The sequence below is a fragment of the Spea bombifrons genome, chromosome 5 (genome assembly GCF_027358695.1).
Source record: "Spea bombifrons isolate aSpeBom1 chromosome 5, aSpeBom1.2.pri, whole genome shotgun sequence".
Lineage (NCBI taxonomy): Eukaryota > Metazoa > Chordata > Amphibia > Anura > Pelobatidae > Spea > Spea bombifrons.
The window spans coordinates 84,112,111-84,133,548 of NC_071091.1; the positions used below are offsets into that span (position 1 = coordinate 84,112,111).

At 37.3% G+C, this 21,438-nt stretch overlaps 1 protein-coding gene across 1 annotated transcript in view; it reads left to right on the plus strand.

The window, feature by feature from the left end:
- The window catches only part of SNTG1 (syntrophin gamma 1), a 105,177-nt gene extending 84,270 nt beyond the window's left edge, over positions 1–20,907 (plus strand). The window contains exons 12-19 of the mRNA XM_053466769.1: positions 1,339–1,468; positions 2,557–2,595; positions 7,091–7,207; positions 8,101–8,172; positions 14,072–14,224; positions 15,121–15,213; positions 17,700–17,810; positions 20,216–20,907. Of these exons, the coding sequence (XP_053322744.1) occupies positions 1,339–1,468; positions 2,557–2,595; positions 7,091–7,207; positions 8,101–8,172; positions 14,072–14,224; positions 15,121–15,213; positions 17,700–17,810; positions 20,216–20,389 (889 nt within the window). The 3' untranslated portion in view covers positions 20,390–20,907. The remainder of the gene's footprint in view (positions 1–1,338; positions 1,469–2,556; positions 2,596–7,090; positions 7,208–8,100; positions 8,173–14,071; positions 14,225–15,120; positions 15,214–17,699; positions 17,811–20,215) is intronic.
- The last annotated feature ends 531 nt before the right edge of the window (positions 20,908–21,438 follow it).

Here is a 21,438-nt window from a genome sequence, read left to right on the forward strand (position 1 = left end):
CACGACCTCAAAGTGCTTTGAGATGGGCACTCACACAAGAACACAATGCTGCACTTACATACATGCACTCCAGAACTCGCAGTGTTCACAGGCATGAATGACAACCCTCTGACCGCTACTTATGCAACTCACAAAACTCACCGCAAATAGACACAAACGGACATTTTAGAGGGTATGGCTAGAGGCAAGAATAACTAAATATACATTATCTCACAAAAGTGAGGGCACCCCTCACATTTTTGTAAATATTTAATTATATCTTTTCATGTGACAATACTCAGTGTAAATTTGCTGTCCCCTCAAAATAACTCAACACACAGCCATTAATGTCTAAACCTTGGCAACAAAAGTGAGTACTTCTCTACGTGGAAATGTCCAAATTGGGCACAATTAGCCATTTTCCCTCCGCGGTGACATAACAACCCCAACACACACCTCCAAGACGACCGCTGCAATGCTAAACAAAGCTGAGGGTTAAGGTGATGGACTGGCCAAGCTTGTCTCCAGACCTAAACCCTATTGAGCATCTGTGGGGAATCCTCAAATGGAAGGTGAGGAGCGCAAGGTCTCTAACATCCACCAGCTCCGTGACGTCGTGGTGGAGGAGTGGAAGAGGACTCCGGTGGCAACCTGTAAAGCTCTGGTGAACTCCATGCCCAGGCAGTGCTGGAAAATAATGGTGGCCACACAAAATATTGACACTTTGGGCCCAATTTGGACATTTCCACTTAGGGGTGTACTCACTTTTGTTGCCAAGGTTTAGGTATTAATGTTTGTGTGTTGAGTTATTTTGAGGGGGCAGCACATTTACACCGTTATACAGGTTGTACACAACTTTACATTGTAGCAGATTGTCATTTCTTCAGTGTTGTCACATGAAAAGATATAATAACATATTTACAAAAATGTGAGGGGTGTACTCACTTTTGTGAGATACTGTAACTAAACATAGATGTGAAGTGGATTATTTATTAAGTACCAAATACATTTTAAAAAGTGTGGTCCCAACACGTCTGTAGAGTGAAACCAGCACTGCTCAGCAGAGTTTGAAACCACTGCTCAGCAGAGTTTGACACCACTGCTCAGCAGAGTTTGACACCACTGCTGTAGTTGTGCAACCAAATTATATTTACATTATTTTGCTCTATTTCCAGGACTTTTCCTGCATAAAATGCTACCTTGTCATATTTGTGTAACACCGGTCCTTCTTAAGTGCTAAAATAATAATTCTTCTGACTGCATATATAATACTGTTATACTCATGTTCTATATACTGTTGTTTTTTTTTTCTATAAAAAATAAACAAACAAAACATTTCAACTATTCATTCATTTACAGGCAAAATGCATTTCAAGTGACTGCAGTAGACGGTGTTTGTAGTGGAATAATTCAGTGTTTATCAGCCGAAGAGTGTACTGAATGGTTGCAATCTATATCAACTAATATTTCAAATCTTACAAAGCACAACGTAAGTAGTTCTTTGGAAAGAAGTTAGCCGTCTAATCCTTTTGCTCTAAATGCCTAAGAGAAATCACCATGTCTTATCTGAAAATAAACAATGCTTGAGGCTCATTCTGAAAAAATGAACATAACACGATTACCAAATTACTCTATAAAATATTTGTGAGAATAAGACTCTGCCTGGGGTTTTCAACAATGCTGCTATCATCACGTAGCAGATCCATTTTTATATTTGTCTCATGGATTTCTTGATGAACTGAGAAATGGCAGGTCTGAGTTTTATTTTAGGCATCATCAAATCATTGCTATTATTATTTTTTTCCTTAATTTGGTTAACGTGTATATATATATGCATTTGGTTAATGTAGATGTGGCATATTCTGAAATATGCGCAAACAGTAAAACCAAGAGACTGTCACAACACTCACAGAACTTACAATCACGCAACTCACAGACACTCGCTGATATTTTCCATTCGCCAGGTATAATTACCTTTCAAAGTTGCTGGATCCTCGTGTTCACAGTATGGTGAGCACCTATGGTCCCCAGGCTGCCCTGGGATCCAGTTTGAACTTCAGAGTTCAGACTTGACACTCTTAGAAGCAGCTTCTCCCTTCCAACTTATGAGACACCAACATATTGAATTGTGTTTGGTACAGAAGACTACATACAGAAAAAATCCAGCTCACAAACTACGTTACCATTTATGTATTTATGTATCGTACGTTGTGATGACATGATACCTGAAGCACACATAGATTAAAAACAATGTTATATACTAGGTCCCCAGGGAATCCAGCCTGTATACACACACACGCATTTGGTCTCTTATGGGTTTTTATTTTATTTTTTATATATATAACTGTACAAATGTGGTATAGAACTTGTTTTTGTTACTTGTATGTATGTTTTGTTTTCTTTTGTATAATAATAATAATAATAAATTATACCTGAAGCAATGTGCATACTGTAATATTTGATATTGAGAAATTCAGTGACTTGTATAAAAGTATGGCTATACTATGTAACAAAATCTGTCGAAATTTCTTGTGCTGTCAATATTTAAAAGGATCATTTTTTATTTTTCCCTCACAGATTAAAAAAATTAACAGGAACTTTCCAGTAAATCAGCAGGTATGTGAAGACACATAATTCATGATTATTTATAAGCATATAAACTTAATCAGCAGCATTGAATGCAATTGCCTAAGTTCAGTTATTCTCAAACTTTGGATCAATAGAGCCTTTGGGGGGGGTTGCACAACCAGGGCAATTGCCCCAGGCGGCACTTTAGAAGGGGCGGCACTTTGCCGCCCCAAGCGGTTTTTTTTTTTTTTTTTTTTTTTGAAGCGGAGTTGAGAGAGAGAGGGACGCCGAGTGGTTTTCGCTTACCCGCTCGGCACCCCTCTCTCTCTCTCCTCTGCGGCGAGTCTCCCTGTTCGGTCTCGGTGCCGGCTTGTAATGCAGAGCGCCGGAAGTGACGTCAATTTCCGGCGCTCAGCATTACAAGCCGGCACCGTGGCAGAGCAGGGAGACTCGCCGCAGGACTGTTTAAAGGTAAGTACCGGGGTGGCAGGGGGGGGGCGGCATTTTAAACTTCGCCCCAGGCGGCGTTAAGTCTTAGGCCGGCCCTATGCACAACCTAACATGGTGGTCCCCAGGATGATACAGGGTGATACAGGATGATTATATTTTTTGTTACTGAAACAGGAACAGAGTTTAAAAACGATTAAGGTCTTAACTTTACATTATCATTGTGTCCGTTACGATATGTTTTATTACACAAAGTTTCTCAAGTATAAAGTTGGTGGTCTTTGTGGTCTATGACATTTTTAAAGTGCTCCCCCATTCAAAAAGTCAGAGAGTGCCTGCATCTAGCTGGGGTTGTAGGTAGATCAAATGTTAGGTGGGTTTCAAACTTCTAAAGCCAGTACTTCCACCCTGGTTATTGGCTTCATTCTTTTATGGATGATGTTTCACCTTTTTTGCTTTCCAGGACAGAAGTTCTGACTATGCCTAGTAATGTAAGTTAAATTGAATTACTTAAATCAGCATAGTGTGTAGAATTTAATGATAATTCCCAATTTTTCTGCTCAGGAGCTCCATCGAGAACATTTGATTTTTCTTTTTTTCCATTCATATTTCTGTGGGACCCAATGGAAATATGTTATAAAAAACAGATGTTATTTGATTAGGTCGATATATGATGATTTGGTCGTGAAGACTTGTCAGACATTTAGCATTAGTGAATACATATTTTGTGATTTCCAACATATTTTGTTTATTGTAAGTAATGTGTTACTTTCTGAAGTTTCAAATATTCTCTTGTGTAAAATGTTGCAGTATTGATCACATAGACCTTTGGTACCTCTGACATTTTTCATATAGTCATCAGTTTAAACTTTTGAAAAGGCTACTTTCTGTTTGTTAGTTATCTAAAAGTATAGTGTCAACTCAAAAAAAAAAAAAAAAAAAAAAAACCTGATCTGACATATGAAGTGCAAAAGAATTTCAAGAGAAAAGCTCTGTAGTTTAGCAGATTTCTATATCTATATCTTCTTTATATTGTATGTATTAATTTTGTTGTATGTTTTATTTACTTCATAACGTCCATTAACCCCTTGATGACATCACTAACATCCAGTTAGTGACAAATTACGTGCCAGGACTGTCATGGCTTTAACCGGGTGCAGAAAGCCATTTATGTTCGCTTTCTACACCCTAAAGGTATTGCTGTAATGCCTCAACGTCAAGACATTCAGCAACACTGAGAACGGCATCAGGGGCCATGTCTGGCCCCTCCCTGGGGCGTCATTGTCCGCAATACACTGTATGGTGGCAGACTCCCGTTTTAATGGTGTTGCTGAAATGCCTCGATCACGAACACCCACCCCAGGACGCACTGTGACAACCTCCACTGTGAGGGATTTTGCCACTCGCAAGATGGCGGCGCGTCCTTTAATAAAATAAAGGAGTTGCCAAAGTTTCCAAGAGAGTCTCTCCAGACCCTCCTGAGAACTCTACTTCCACTTACAAGTTGAATACAGGTACTGCATTCAACCATGCAAGTCAATGGAGCCCAACTTTCTAATCACAATGTGATAAGCAAAATACATTAAAACTAAAATTTACTAGAAAAAACTAAAGAGAATAAGAGAGAGAGAGTGACTGAGAGTGTGAGAGAGTGAATGAGGATGAGTGACGACAAATTTAATTTCCTAATGATAAAACCCTATGAATTTCCACTGAACCGAATGGACAGAAAACAAAATCTGATAACGAATAGACCAAAAACAAAATAAAAATTGTCTGAATCGTTCTGGTCCATCTGCATAAGTATCATATAAATATATATGTACTGTACTGTAATAAAACTAAAAATAATGTGTTTTTAAACATCAGGTGATATATTTTTGTATAAGTAAAATCAACTTGTAAAATTGGATGCAAATGCCAGAAGGTCATCTGAAAAGACATAGGAAGACTTTGCCCCTAGCCATGCCTGCCATCATGCTCCATATAATAAAGGTAGTTATGAGTGTTAGTTTAGTGTTCACAAATGTGGCACCCCAGCTTTAGTCTGATGTCAAATACATACAGAAGGCCATTTTGCATTGTCCTTCATGGAAAACAAACTCCAATATACATACAAAATTATATTAAAAAAAATAAATTGGGAGCAGACAAAAGTTAATATAAGTATAAAGGTGTAAAGACCTAAAATATATTATGAAGAAAATATATTGAATCTAAATAATTTATTTGTATGTCTTTTATGTTATGGTCATCATAAAAGAATAAGGGTAAATAAAATATCATCCAGCTATTTCTAATCTGTGATATGTTGTTTTTGCTTCTTGTTGCTTGTTTAAGACTTACTGGCATTCAGGAATATAGATATTTTTTTCCAATTCTTTTTGACCATTTATTTTAAATATTTGAGTATAATAATTTTTATTTATATGCTTCTACTGTTGCAATCCATTGAGTAGTAAAAATTGAATTTAATTAACACACTAATTTGGAGAAACACTATCTTGATTGGCCTTCCTTTACAAAACTTTTTTGTCCTTGCAAAAAGAAATGATTCAGTATCCTATGGCAATTGTGAATTTAAGTACTTAATGCAATGTTTGAGAGTTAATAAAATACAATTACCTAAGATTTTCCTTTGCATCTCTTAAAATGTATTGCATTTTATCATTGTAGTAAAACTGAATGAACTGAAAAGCAGTACCGTTCTGCTAGAAAAATCACATTTGGAAATGTGTTAACTGTTAAGTGTTATACGACACAGAATTGTACTTTATCCTCACGCAATACTTTATCTTGAAGCAAAAATCAAATTGCTTAAATTAATGTTTTAAGTGTTTTATCATGTAGTATTATTATAAAGAGGAATCTTGACACAGAATAGTGATAATTAATGTTTTTTTTTTAAAAAAAGGAAGTCATTTATTTAACATGGATAAGAACATGATCAATCAATGTACAGTATGTCAGGTAGTAAAAAAAATTCTCTTTAACAGTAATAAGAAAGGGTTACCAAATCACAATGCATGGTCATTGCAATGGGATTTTGGGCTTCACTTTAGAACTTTGTGAACAATGGTCAAAGTCTAACTTGTACATTTTGTTCAATTGCTTGCTAAAGAACTGACATTTCTATTTCTTAAAAAAAAACATGTACTACATTAGTATGCAAGTGTAGTCTACAATAGATCAAACTCACATACCTCCGAATTTTCCCTCTTTTGGCTTCAAATCCCATTTTTTGCTGAGTATGGATGTTCTAGACACAAGTAATATTCACAATAAAACATATATATAGGTTTATAAATTAAACTGTGTAAATAGGTTACATTATTCACACTTTAAATGCCTTACACACATCTAGTAATGCCTTGGCCTCTTTTGGATATTTCAGATGCTCAGAAGTAAGCTATGCTAGCACGTCATGTCCAGCACCTAATGAAACACATTATCTAAAAAAAAAATGTCATTCATTTGCTGTGGTAACTAGATGCATACATTGTCACACTAAGGAGGACAGTGTGGATTTCGGTCACAGCTTCTCCAAGTATATTATGGTAAAATAGTTCTTATTGCTGCCTTTAGGTGATCATTCCTTGTTGCAGGCAGCTTAATACGGCTGCTTGCTATCATGACAGACACTAGGGAAGGGAATTAAAGTCCCTGCATGCTGCCAGCTGATCTATTGTGAAATCAAATATAGAAAAAAATTGAGATAATGTCCTTATCAATTCACACAATTGGCCACCGAGTGATAAAACAAATAAGAATACTTCCCAACTGAATGCAACAGCAACAGAAGAAAAAATGTCCAACACGATATATATATCCACCAAGGGGCGCTTCCACGGTTAGGACAAAAAATAGTGTAGATAGTTTAGCATCAATTTTGTAGTTTAACCCTTTATAATATGTCTCAATGTGTCTTGCAATATATTGTGCACCACCTACATTGTCTTTGTGTGTAATCTGTTAGTAATATTTTTTAGTAATTTTACTGTTTGGAATACATGAGGAAAATTTGGGAAAATGCATTTGTTTGTGGCTTTTTGTTCTATAATGACTCAAAATGTGTTACAATTGTGTTTCTTGTCAGATAGTATACATGGGTTGGGTAGAAGAACGAGAACAGGACACTCTTCAAGACCATATGTATACACCAAAGTTTCTGGCACTTAGAGGCTCCTCTTTGTATAAATTCAATTCCCCGCCGGTAGGTATGCTACTTCCATGACAAATCTTATTATATTGTGCTAAAGAAATTATGCGCATAATGTGAAGTCGAAGTTCTTTATATCCATGTGTTTTCATAATTGTGTATACATTTGATGTTTACAATAGAAATGTAAGCATAATACGTACCCAATCTGGCACCCCACTGTAGAAAATGGTATTTCAAAACTGAGCACTAAATTATTTTTTTTTTATTGCTTACATCATTTTAGAAGAAACATCTTGCTCACATAATTTTTGTAAAGCACAACCTTTAGCTCCGATTTTTTTTTTTATGTCTGCTGTTTTCATCTCTCTCTTTTTTAATGTTTTAAATGTCAATCAGTATTAGCAACATGCCTTTAGTTTTGCTATATATTTTCTGGAATTGCAACTTTTATAATATTTAATTTTAGAAGTAAATCATAATTATTTCCATCTCACAGAACATTTTATTATGAGCTGCCAAATGTTACCTAAACATTGTTTGAGGGGAATTATTAACAACTCAGCTTTCAACATAATGAAATTAATTTATTGAAATTATCTTACCACATGCCTTTTTTTTAGAAAATATAAAATCTATTAATATTAGTAACAAGATGTACCGTATATAGATATATGGATAGAAAGATATAGAACGGTGAGTTAACTTGTCTATTTGTGAAAGCATTCTTACTTCACAGTATTTTTTGACACCTAAAACTTTTGCACAGTACTTTATCTATCGATCGATGGATAGATTCATGTTTTCATCTTCTAAATAGATACATTTAGTGTACGAAATGGTGAAATATAATATTCTAAAGTTATAGATCCTCTATTTCATAAATGTACTTAGAATCAGAACAGAAATCTGAAGGCATTAATAGTGAAAATACTTTAATTCCTAAGGTTACTACATGGGACTGGATGCGGGCAGAAAGAAAATTTACCGTGTATGAAATCATGTGTAAGACATTTAAGGTAAGAATAAAACTGATGTTAATCACCATAAATTTCAAAGTCCTGATCTGTTGCATTTTATTTAAAAAAAAAAAAAATTCTATTATTTTTTGCAAATGTAGACATGTAAACATACAGGATAGGCACAGTGATGCATACGTTATGTGTGTGTATATATATAGTTTATATTAGATTCAAAAAATACTTTAACCCCTTCAGGACCAGGGTTTACGCTAAATGGGGTTGTTGTGTTTTTGCTATATCTTTACTCACTAACTCATTTAATGCACCACCACCAAAACTGGAACATGCGCATTACAGTTATCAAACATGCAATTTTGACAGATTAGTTTCCTAGGCCAAGTCTCATTTGAGACACAGCAGCGGTCCCATATTCCAAGTTAACCCCATAAAGCCATATGAAATAACTGCAAACCGGGCTGTCCCATGCAGCTGATTTCACACCAGTGCCGTCCAAAGTTTGTGTAAAAAAAAAAAAAAAAAAAGGAAAACATTTTCCACGTCCATGTGGATATGTAAAATAACAAAAAAGGTTCTGATTTGTATTCAGTAACACCTCCTGAGTGCCGCAATACCCCACGTACATGGATAAGTCATGTTTGTCAGACATTGGAACATGCACATTTCAGTTTTCAAGCTTGGAATTTTGACAGATCACTTTATTGGGCCTATGTCTCATTAAGGATATAGTAGATGCCCAAGTATAAATTTAACCCCATAAAACAATACATTCTCTAAAAGCACAACACATTGAAGATTTTAAAGACATCCTACTTCGCTTTTTAGGTAGCCCACAGCAACCACAAATCTAACGGGAACACATGAGTTTGAAGTTTTTATTCTATCTGTTCACATGCCATGCGCATTTTGGGATAGATATTTCACATTGGTTTACCTGAAATAAAGTAAGAAAACAAATATTATATTGGCGGTTAAACTACACCTAAACTGAGATCTGGTGACTGTGGAGGCCATTGAAGTACAATGAACTCAATGTCATGTTCAAGAAACCATGTGTTTTGTGTTCTTTAATCTATTTCAATCTGCATATTTTATTAAAAGGATTAGTTGTGGTAAATAGTGTACTGACGTACTTCCCATCCCATCACATTACATCAACATGTGCATGGCTGGAGGGCTGATTCGGTGGCGCAATGGGCCACTTGACTAGACTAGGCTGCCAGCCCTCCCCTGCATGGTGCATTACCCTACTAGAAGTAGCCCATATCAGAAGATGGGTACACTGTGGTCATAAAGGGATGGACACAGGTAGGCTGTCACATTTAAACGATGCTCAATTAATACTAAGGGGCCCAAAGTGTGCCAAGAAAATATCCCCCACACCATTACACCACCACCAGCCTGAACGATTGATACAAGGCAGGATGGATCCATGCCTTTATGTTGTTTATGCCAAAGTCTCACCCTGCCATCTCAATGTCACAGCTGGAATCGACACTCACCAGACCAGGCAACGTTCTTCCGATCTTTCAATGTCCAATTTTGGTGAGCCTGTGCGAATTGTAGCCTCAGTTTCCTGTTCTTAGCTGACAGGAATGGCACCCGGTGTGGTCTTCTGCTGCTGTTCAGAGATAGTATTCTGCATACCTTGGTTGTAGTTAGTGTAACCGCTCACTGGATATTTTCTCTTTTTTTTTGGACCATTCTCTGTAAACTCTAGAGATGGTTGTGAGTGAAAATCCCAATAGATCAGCTGTTTTTGAAATACTCACACCAGCCTGTCTGGCACTAATAACCATGCCATGTTCAAAGTCATTTAAATCCCCTTTCTGATGCTCGGTTTGAAGATGTCTTGACCACGTCTATATGCCTAAATGCATTGAGTTGCTGCCATGCGATTGGCTGATTAGCTTTTTGTGTTAACAAGCAATTGAACAGGTGTACCTAAACCTAAACGAATAAAAAAATGCATCGTTATCAGATCACTTGTCAATAATCAGAGACCTAAGACGTCACTGACAAGTGATCTGGTAATAATTATGTATTCAATTTCTTCATTAACAATTTGCGTGTGTTTTTTTTAATAACTTAGACGTCCCTTCTCTTTTTTTTAGGGCATTCAGTGGCTGTCATAATGATCAGATCACTTCTATTGGCCAGGAGTGATCTGATTGATCATCATCAGCCCACTTTTGATTTGAACTACAGCAGATCCTTAACTGACAGCAATTGATCTGGAAGCACCCTTGACTTCTAGGTCAGTGGACTTATTATTCTTTCTTATTTTTTTAACTCTTTCAATGCTAATGCATTGACTGTGATTTAGTGCGGACAAATATTACCCCCTAAAATGCCATAAACGCAACAGACACAATCACAGAATTAAAGGGGATAACGCTGCATGATTGCTTGTAATTGAGTGATAGGCAGCTGGGAAGGGTTGGGGCTGGTCTCCAAACTTGTGTGGAGCCAGAAGAAGCGGTCTGCCCTGTCCCTGAAGTTCCCTCCGGCAGCTGGGATGCAATCACAGGTAAACCAGTGATTGCAGGAAGGAGCCTCTATGATCACTCTTGTAGGAGTGATCAAGGGCCTGTGGGGGCCCTTTTTTCTGGAAGCCTGGACACACCAGCAGCAGCAGTGCCTCCACAAAAAAATGGTTTAAACCCCTAAAATGCTGTGATCGCAACCCTTAAAATTGGCACTGTTTGTGTTTATTGTATTGCATTTGGGATGCATACTATAGGGAAACGCACAATTATTATATTCTTGGGTGAAACGTTTGGGGAAATTTAAGGGTCCATCTGGTGCAGTTTTTCTAGTGTATATAATTTTAACTGTTTTAGTCTCTCTTCATAACCAGTATCTCCCAATCCCCTTATTAATTTTGTAGCCCTCCTTTGCACTTTTTCTAGTTCCAAAATGTCATTTTCTATCAGAACCTGCATTAACTTTTTAAGCAATTTTAGCTACAGTCTGTTGGATTTGACCACACGGGCCAGCTTTTGCCCCTAATGTGCATCAGTGAAGCTTGGCCACCCATTACCCTGTTGCCGGTTCACCACGTTTCCTTCCATAGACTACTTTTGATAATTACTGACCACTGCAGGAACACCCTACAAGAGCTGCCGTTTTGGAGATGCTCTGACCCAGTTGTCTAGCCATCACAATTTGGCCATTTTCAAAGTTGCTCAGATCCTTACACTTGCCCATTTTCCTGCTTCTAACAACAACTTTGATGGTGAAATGTTCACTTGCTTCCTAATATATATCCCCCCACTGACAGGTGCCATGATAACAAGATTATCAGTGTTATTCACTTCACCTGTCAGTGGTCTTAATCTTAAAATGTTATGGCTGATCAGTGTACTTAGAACATTTTTCTCTCATCCTGTGTGACCTCAAGTACAGCCAGTCTACCTAATTAAATGCTTTTTCTGCATCCAGATTTAAGAGGAATGAAGGCGTGTTTTTAAAAGCATTTGCCTTAACTAGTGCTGCCACGATGCTGCAGATGTTTTGCACCGACTGCCTTCCAGCCACAAATTCAGTCTGGAATGGATGGATAATTGAGGGGAGAATAGCTTTCAGCCTGTCACTAAGGATTTTATTTCTGAGTTTGTAATCATAATTTAGCAAGGAGATTGACGTATATGACGAGTGCAGACAAATATAAACTCTTTTAATATACTAAACAATACTACTAAACAATACCAAAACTTAAGTAACAAAACAGTAATATATACAGTACTGTATATACTATTGTATATTCTAAATATAAATAACTCTAAAATATATAATATATATATAAAATATATAATATTTTTGTTATTTGTCTGCTCACTAATCTATAGTGTCCATACTTTCAGATGAGCAATGTCAATGCACACAGAGCTAATATTTTTTTAAAAACTCTGGTGAAGCATCCTGGTTTCCATGAGACACATCCTCTCCAACACTACCTTCTATATTTTAGTTATGCTAAATTAAAATATTATCAAGTCACCAGAATTAGGAATCTGCACACACTCCCACAGGAACTCAGGTGCTTAGCTGTGCCAGGAAGGGCCAGCTCCCCAGTAAATCAAAATAGAAAAAGGCTCCAGGCACTCAGGGGTTCCATCAGGCAGATTTATTGAAAGAGACGAACAACAACGTTTCAACCTCACACTTGATAAAGACCTCATCGTGAGGTCGAAACGTTGTTGTTCGTCTCTTTCAATAAATCTGCCTGATGGAACCCCTGAGTGCCTGGAGCCTTTTTCTAAATTAAAATATTATGTCATTTTTATAAAAGTGCCTCTATATCAGGCAGTCGGAAGGAACATTTAACTGGTTTCTGTGGCAATGTCTTGGTGCTTATTGACAGATTTGTATGCTAATATGTATGTCCCCCTCCTTGTTCTGAATAATTTTTACCTAGTTTTGTCCCCTTCTTCCTGTCTCCATTCTGTTTTATGGAATGCCTTTTTAGGGGCGGGCTGGGCCGGGGGGGGCAATTGCTGGCAGCTGGGGCCATTACATAAATCAATACTAAAGCAAGGGGCAGGCTGGGGGCATAAATACACATACTGCTGGTTGAGGTGATACACAAGGGGGTAAAAACACAAAAGGGGGTCAAAGCGGTATGGAAAATACATTTTATATTGTTTTAGCTGTCGGTGGCTGTCGGTGTGGCAGAGCCTGTCCTGGTGTATATTTGGTCATCTGTTTCCTGGCACTTTACTTGTCGTAGGGGAAAAAAATGAACTATTTAATTTTTACTTATCCAGAGATAAAACACCTTCCTGATCTTGTAGTCACTTTAGAGGACAAAACTTTCTAGCCCCAGAAAAGAGAGGAAAAGTAAAGGTTTTGTGTTATTTACTCTATTTCAATCGGCATATCTTATTAAAAAGGATTAGTGGCAGTAAATTGTGGCTTCAGGCGTCCCGTGTATGATGACTTTTTTTAGTGTACTGATTACCCCCAATCCCATCACTATGCGTTAGAAAATCAGGAATGGTGGGCTGATTTGGTAGCGCAATGGGCCACTTGCCCCTTAGGCCCTGATTGCCTTTTAACTTTATGATCACAAATTCCATCCCATATTGAATTTTATCCCATTCTGTCCCTTTTAGTCTCTCAGTCCTATTGGTGTATTTTCCATTCATCATGACTTTTAATCTTTTTTTGTTTTCCTATTGTTTTCTCTTCAGTCTCATTCCCAATATGATATTTTATCTTTGTTGCTGTTGTGCTTTCTCTGCAAAAAAAGCTACTAAGCTTGCAAGTTGAAAACTATGCAATTGTGTTGCAAGTTAAGTCTCTAACTTTTGATTGATACCTCTGTAGGTTTTTTACTAATCATTTAGGACAAAACTAAGAAAAACATATATAGTTCATAATATAAAAATGTATTCTATTTATACATGAATGTGAAATGAAAAATATTTATTTTGTTATAACATGAAAAGTATGTTCAGTAATTATACTATATTCCCAAAATTAAAGAAACCGCCCAGTCCCAAAATTTTATTTTTATTTTTAAGGTGTGATAGACCCCGTTTTGGAGTCAGATGCATTTTAGTGCAAGCAATTTGTGAATGCATTGTTTAGTTTTAAGTGCCAGTCACATACAGTCAATCACATGCATGCAAACAAAACATCAAGGCTCCGACATCCATTGATTTTAGTATAAGTGTTCTCTTACACTTGGATATGAAACATAGAGGCAGTTATGAAAGGAGTTAAATGAGACATAATTATTTTCCAACTCTAATACCTAAAGAACACCTGCAAACATTTGCAAGCAGTAGAACTCACTGGAATCAGTATGCATTTTACATGAAAATAGAATTGGAGTGCTTCTTTAAATAATAGTTTACAATAGCAAAGTCCAGTTTATGTAAGAAATATTACTTGATGTATGCCAGATTGTATAACTTTAGGTTTTCATCAGGATAGTGATCTTTTGGATCGACGGAAACACTGCTTTGGCGTTCAGTCAGAAACTGGAGAGGATCTTTACTTTTCAGTTGAACTGGAGAACGAGCTGACCCAATGGGAAAAAGCTTTCCAAATGGCAACTTTCTTAGAAGTTGAACGCATTCAGGTAAGAGTTTATGTACTATACAGTACATGATATCTTTGTCTCATCATTGATAAAACGTGCTACATTTCACTTAAGTAAAATGATAGTAAGGCGATGTCAAATTCATAACATGGATTAAAATGATTCTATTTAAAAAGATCCCTATGAGTACCCAAATTAAATTGTAAGGACATTTTCCCTATGCTGGTGATAGAAGAAGAAAATAAAAAAAGTATTTATCACTGTGAAGATTCCTGTTATAGAATACATTTTAATGAAAAGAACTGTTGGCATGCATATCAAAAATGTTTCATAATGTGTGGAGATTCTGGAAATTAAATTCTACTCAGGATCATTTTCTAGCATGCTGATTTTTGTATGGGGAAACACACTTAATGGGGGTCCAAGAGTACAAGTACAATAAATATAACTGTGCCCATTCAGCTTAAAATAAACATGCCAAGATTCAATTTATCTTCAAACTGTGATTCATCTGACTAAATCATACAGAGAACAAAAGTAAATTTACAGTTGTACTTAATATAACTGAACGTGCCCTTTCCTTTGACAAAAATAAACAGAGGTGTAAGAAGTTTAACATGCTACTTTAATATTGTCTTATACATGGTAAGTATTCTAGGTTTTATATTTTCTAGCCAATGACATAATTAAGGTTAAAATAATTTTTTTAGCGATGTTCCCAACTGTTCCAAAGGGTTCCACCTTTAATAAAAAAATGTCCTTTACCTTTATAAGGGCCCATCCAGCAATGATTCACAAAGCCCTCACAATTGTTTGGCTCAAGGAAAAGTGTCATCCAAAAATTGTCACTTTAGGAAGACATACAATTAGATCACTTTGTTTTCATATTATTTTCAATGGACACCATGTGTACCTTGTTATTTTTTCTTTTTCAGTGCAAGACGTATGCTTGTGTAATTGAAAGTCACCTAATGGGTCTTACCATTGACTTTGGGATGGGCTTCATTTGTTTTGATGCTGCAACAAAGGTAAAATATGAATTACATTTAAAAGTGAAAAGAAAAACTTTAACCTGATCACTTTTTGTCTTAGGGTGTCTGGTTAGAAGCTAGGGAAACTGTAGCAGGGACAGGATGGCCGAGGGAGCAGAGGGGCAAATAGCCTCCCAGGCCAGTAAAAGTAGAAAGCGGCAGGGTCACGTAATGCAATGTTCAATGACTCTGCAGTAAACCGGGAGTGGAATAAGGGGAGCCCTCAGCTTGGATCTCAGGGATGACAATTGGCATTCCGGGCAGGAAGCACAATGTCTTTTTACAGCCTCATACACCCCTGGCCAAAAGAATCTCCGTAGGATCATCTCCTGAGTTTTCTCTACCCATAGGTGACCTCCTAAAAGGTGTGTGTGGGCAAACTATAGAACTTTTCTAGTATGATTAGAAGGAACCAAAAACTGTTCAACCTCCTGCCCCTCTTCCATGGTTACTCTATACAGGAGAGCTTTCTTAAGAATAAAATATGGATACGTACTTTTGGTTTGACCCTCTACAGGTACACCATTTACTTCTATTACTCTACTCCACGCATTGAGTAACAAGGGATCATTGGCCTGGTCTTGTCGAAAATTGCCACCAGAAAAGTCACAAGGAGCAGAACTGCTCTCTTCAGATTCACCCTCCTGGTCTACTGTACGTTCTCTAAGGTCATCAGATTCTGTGCACTGGGTGGCCATCCCTATGGGGTGTTTCCTCTGTTCATTCAAAAGGGCTTCCCTTAACAATTTAGTAAATCGGTACTTGCTCTCCATATGTTCCCATTGGGTTCTACGTTGTTTGGGGTTCTTTGTATACATATTAGGATGTGTGAATGGAAAGATGTCTTTCTGTACACTCTCACTATTTCCCTGTTTTGGGGACACCAAAAGGTGTGGAATTCCTAGAACGAGTGGATGAGGTAATTTGGGTACTACTGCTGCTGATACATGGAACACTCATACCCATTACAGTTACCTTGATTACAGTAGTGGGATAATGTACAATGTTCCCATGTATACAAAGCACTCCTATAACATAATTTCTCTTTAGCTGAGGCATATCAATGACATTTACTAAAGTATTGGAGTCTTTCTTGTTCAATAGAACTGGCACACAAAAGGACTGGGTATGCTCCACCATACATGCCAGGAAGATCAGTCCACAAAAGTAGTCAGGGTTCTCACCAAGACCACATTGCATTGGTTCTGACAAGTTTGGGCATTGGGCCTGGACATGCCCAAGCTCCCCAGGCTATGGGTTCAAAGGCTAACAGATATGCCCCCACATCATCCTGCTTGCCCTTATCTTAGAAACACTGGTAGCTTGCGCAGGTATTCCCTGGACGGCAAGATGGTCCGTGTTTTGAGCTTCAACCAGGGCCCCAATTTGTGCTGCCAAATAACTGCTACATTCCTGTTGGGCTGCTACCAAGGCCACAGCTTGGCAATTAGTCTCCTGTTGCACTGTTGTAGCCTGGGGCATCTGTGTTAATGGAACCAGCAGTTAACCCATTATTCACCTGGAAAAACTTCTCTTTCCAATCTCCTGCTTACATAGAAGCCATCTTTCACCCTGTCACACTATGTGTTAGCATGAATGTACGTGTGAAATTGTTTGTGTTAGCATGAGTGTGTATGTGTAAGTATATGTGTTAGCATAAATGTTTGTGTAAATAAATAAAATACCAGACACTTAACCCTCCACCAGCTGCACTGTGAATATTTGTATTCCCTTATCACAAAAATACATACGAATAACCCAAAAATAGTGGTTCATGCTCTTGTGAGTATTCCCAAAAGTAGATATATTTTTTTCTCTAAATGTGTGTATGTATGTGAATAAGTATGTGTATGTTAACATGTGTGTGTGTGTTTGTGTTACCATGATTGTGTGTTGGCTAGCATCACTGTGTATGTGCAAGTGTGTGTTAGTGTGAATGTGTGTTAGCATATGTGTACATCTGCAAGTGTGTGTAAATATGTGTGCCGGTTGGGCCACTTGGCTTTACCAGCCTCCCGAGCCAGAAGGTGCCAGCCCTCCCCTTAACTAGGGCCCTGCATTAGTAAGAGTTTATATGTACCTTTACAACCTAATGATTTTTATATGCATTATTGTGACTTTTAGGTACTATACTACACTCATACTCTGAGCATTATGGGTTTTTATAAAAGAGAGTTATGGTTCTCCTTGACAGAGACACTGTGAAGGATGGGTTTAATGGAAGCAAAGCAATACTTTTCTAACTGCTCTGACAAAAATGTAGGAAAATATATATTAATTCTTTCTTATCTATCTTGAGAAACAGATAAACAATAACCGTGCTGTAGTTACCTGTATAGAGCAGATTGTGATTTTTTATTTCTCCTTTTGTGTCTAGTCTGATGCAAATCCATATTTACTGAAGTAAATCTCTGACACTGTCTTTTCATTTATTTTGAGTTTTTTCCCTCCATTTTTATTTTGTAATTTGCATGTTTTTACAGGCTATATTGTGGAGATATAAGTTTTCTCAACTTAAAGGCTCCTCAGATGATGGGAAAAGTAAAATCAAGTTTTTGTTCCAACATCAGGATACAAAACAAATCGAAGCAAAGGTAAGACATAATGTTATCTTATGTGTGGATATATATCAAAATACTTATCAAAATACTTATCTGTAAATGTATTTTAATCAGCACCCCCAGCAATGGATCTTGTAGCATGTAACTTGTTTATTTAACATATAATATGATTAAATTGGAAACTTTAGGTTAAGAAATTAGCAAAACAAGTAGAAAAAGGATACATTGTATATAATTAGAATGATATGTCATGCAGGACGGACTGGAGATTAAAATCAGCCCTGGAACTTTAAGGCCAATGGCTCAAAAATGATGTACTTGTGACCATCTGCTGGATACAGCCAGCCACACACTGTGCTCCTAAATACTTGCAGGGTGTACTTCCAGCCAGCATCCAACTGCTGAAGAATCATATCTGTTTCATTGGTACAATATTTTATTTACCTGCTCCCATTGATTAAGGGATTTGGAATAATATAACATTTGTTTTCAGAATTGAAATATTATCTAAATACATACATAAAACAATTATGATATTTAGCTTCAGCGTCTGATCTAATACACAATAGCTCATCTGTCAATGGAAAATTCCACCCAAAATCTTGCACACTACTTTTAATGAGAGCACTTGTTAGTGAAGGGAAAAAGCATTCCTGTCATACATTTAATACTCAAAATGGCTCTTCATAAGAACTCCTCACTGAAGACATGGGAAAAGTCCAGCATAGCAGCAGAGAAAACTACCCTTGATACATTTGTGCCATTGTTGCAAGCACTGCTTATACGCTGGACCACTGTGCTGTTGAGGCTGTCTGCTGGTTCTCGGTGAGTAGGGCAACTAGGTATTTACTTTCTGCAGGCAGAATCACTCCTGATTGTGTGCTCTTAATCAGCCTTTGTACCAAGTCTGTGGTGGAAAAATATAGACAAGAGGATACACCGAGGCACAAATACAGAGACTTCTGAAAGAAATCAAAACAGAAACTGTGTGCTTAACCCTGTTGATTAGATCTTCTCTAAATTCCTTGATCACACATTATAGGACTTTTATGACAGTAATGACAAATCAGATGATTTACTAATCACATTTCAGAATGTATTTACTAAAGAGGAAGTTGGCAGGGGAGTTTGCACATACTTTGCAACATTTCAAATGCCCAAATAGGAATATGTTTGCTTTAGTGGTAAAGTTAGATTTGTGGCTAAGTATGGCTTTATGTGTGACTTTATGCAACTTTTAATAGCTATTTCTGTGTGCTGAGTGAGTCCTTTAGAAGAAGAGTAGCATATTTTAGGTATCCACTTTTTCTTTTACCTTACTGTGAATTATGATTTTATAACACACTTATCCAATCACACCCACTAAACATTTGAAGCCTCTAGAAATCTGTCAGTCCTGCAAACTTCCTCTTTAGTGCATAAACCCATTTACTGCTGGTGGTATTGGGAATAGGGTTGCCACCTTTCTTGCAAAAAAAAAATTACCGGCCATGCTAATTTGCATAATTAATTATATATGCGTGACATCACAGAAATCACACAAACAAAAACATTCAAAGAATAAAATCACATAATTATAAATAACACTTATTTATTGAACAAAAACTAATAAATTAAAGGGAACACTAAATATTAATACATCTGACAACTTCACCAAATAGTGCAAATGCAAATATTTAAACAGCTCCTATGTACACAGGCAGGACATTAGGCTTTTTCCTCCACAGGCAGCGAGCTTACACAGGCCGGCCAGTCTGCAAATGCTGCCAGACTCCAGAGCGCCGCTGGGGGGAGTGATGTTTCATTTCATGATGTCACTTTCCCCAGCGGCGCTCTGGAGTCTGGCAGCATCCACGGACCGGCAGACCGGCCGGCCTTCCTGTGTCAGCTCGTTGCCTGTGGAGGAAAAAGCCAGCGATCAGCCTCAGGCTCAGCCACAAACGTGGCACCGGCACATAGACATAGCACTGTGCTCTGGGCGTTCCCCCTCCTGCCAATCACCCTAAATGCTCTAAATACCGGCTGTGCTGGTGAAATACCGACCAGGTGGCAACCCTAATTGGGAAAGGTTCTGCTGTATTTATGTATTTTTTCTTTAGGAATATTACTTTTTCTCTTATATTTCTCTTTGGTGAATTTTTCAACGTTATTGGTATTTGAATGCGAAATACTGCACTGCATGTAAAAATCTGAATTAGGCATACTATATTATTCTAAGGGTACTGTACCAACAGTGAAAACAGGAAACAACAACTTGGAACTTGTAAATAGTTATTTGATAAATTGAATGTATGCATGTAATACAATAAACCACACAATTCTAGGCTGTTTGTTAAGAGGCATTCACGACAAGAGGTGGAAGTGGACATGACAATTTTAACTTTGCCTACTCTAACATAACATATTTCAACATATTCTTATTTTATTTTTCTTTATAGGAGTTGGAGTTCTCCAATCTCTTTGCAGTGCTACACTGCATCCATTCATTCTTTGCTGCTAAAGTTGCTTGCTTGGACCCTCTATTTGTTGACAGTCAGGGTGCTGCTTCTTCTGCTGGAACAGCTGCTTCCTGCTCCACAGCAGGTGGCTGCAAAGTGAAGTACACCACTTGATATATCTTGTAAATCGTGCTTGCTGAGCACATAGACATTGGATATATATATTTATTGAATAAAGACATTCTGGAACTGTGAAATGGTTACTGAAGTCAATGAGACTAGAAACGTGATCATTTTAAGCAGGAAAGCAGTTTTATGGGTTCCTTTGATCACCTCTTGTATTATTTGGACAATACACCATTTCATAACAGTAATGGCAAACCCAGATGAACAGGGACACGCTTATCATGATCTGTGTAAGTGCTCACCATGGGAATATGTTAAGTTCAGATACAACATACCACCAAGAAGCACTTATTTTATAAAGTAACAAAAGTGCCCATATGAAGATGGTTTGTAATGTATTTTTGGATGCAACATATATTGTTAAATTAACAAACTGTATACAGAAATTACATACTAGGAAATGTTTTTTTGTTGTTTTTTTTTGGACGGGATGCATTTCTATAAAGCACTATTTTGCAAACGTTAGCCGTCTAGTCAAAAATGAATTATTGAATTTATAAACAAGGTTCTCCAACAACCACATCTCAGAGTTTAGTGATCATTTATCTTTTAAATCTATTTTTATTTCCCCCCTCTCCGATTCTCTGCTAAAGACACACAGTGGTGTATTTATGTTGCCCCCCTGTATCTACCTCTACAACCGATGTCCATGCTCTTGAGTGCTGGGGTATAATGTCATATCCTGCAGTTTTGCTGATAAGGACAAGCGGCACTAGGTAAGTATATTGTATTGGTAGTGCCCCCCAGAGTGTTCTTCTAACTCATTGAGCAGCAATGCACCAGGGTGCCCACGGGCAAGCAGCTGCCTTCCAGACCTGCTGCCCCGCCTAAAACAGAATATGCCACTGTAGACTCATAAGCCATATTGACATTTGATGAAGTGCACAATATTCAGCTAATTCTACTTAATCCCGAGATACATTTAAGCACAAATAATTTTGCAAATGTATGTACATAATTATCTACCAATGGAATGCTGTACTCTTTCTCAGTTGAGAAAGAAAACCAGAGCATTGTCATATGAACAAAATTCTGCT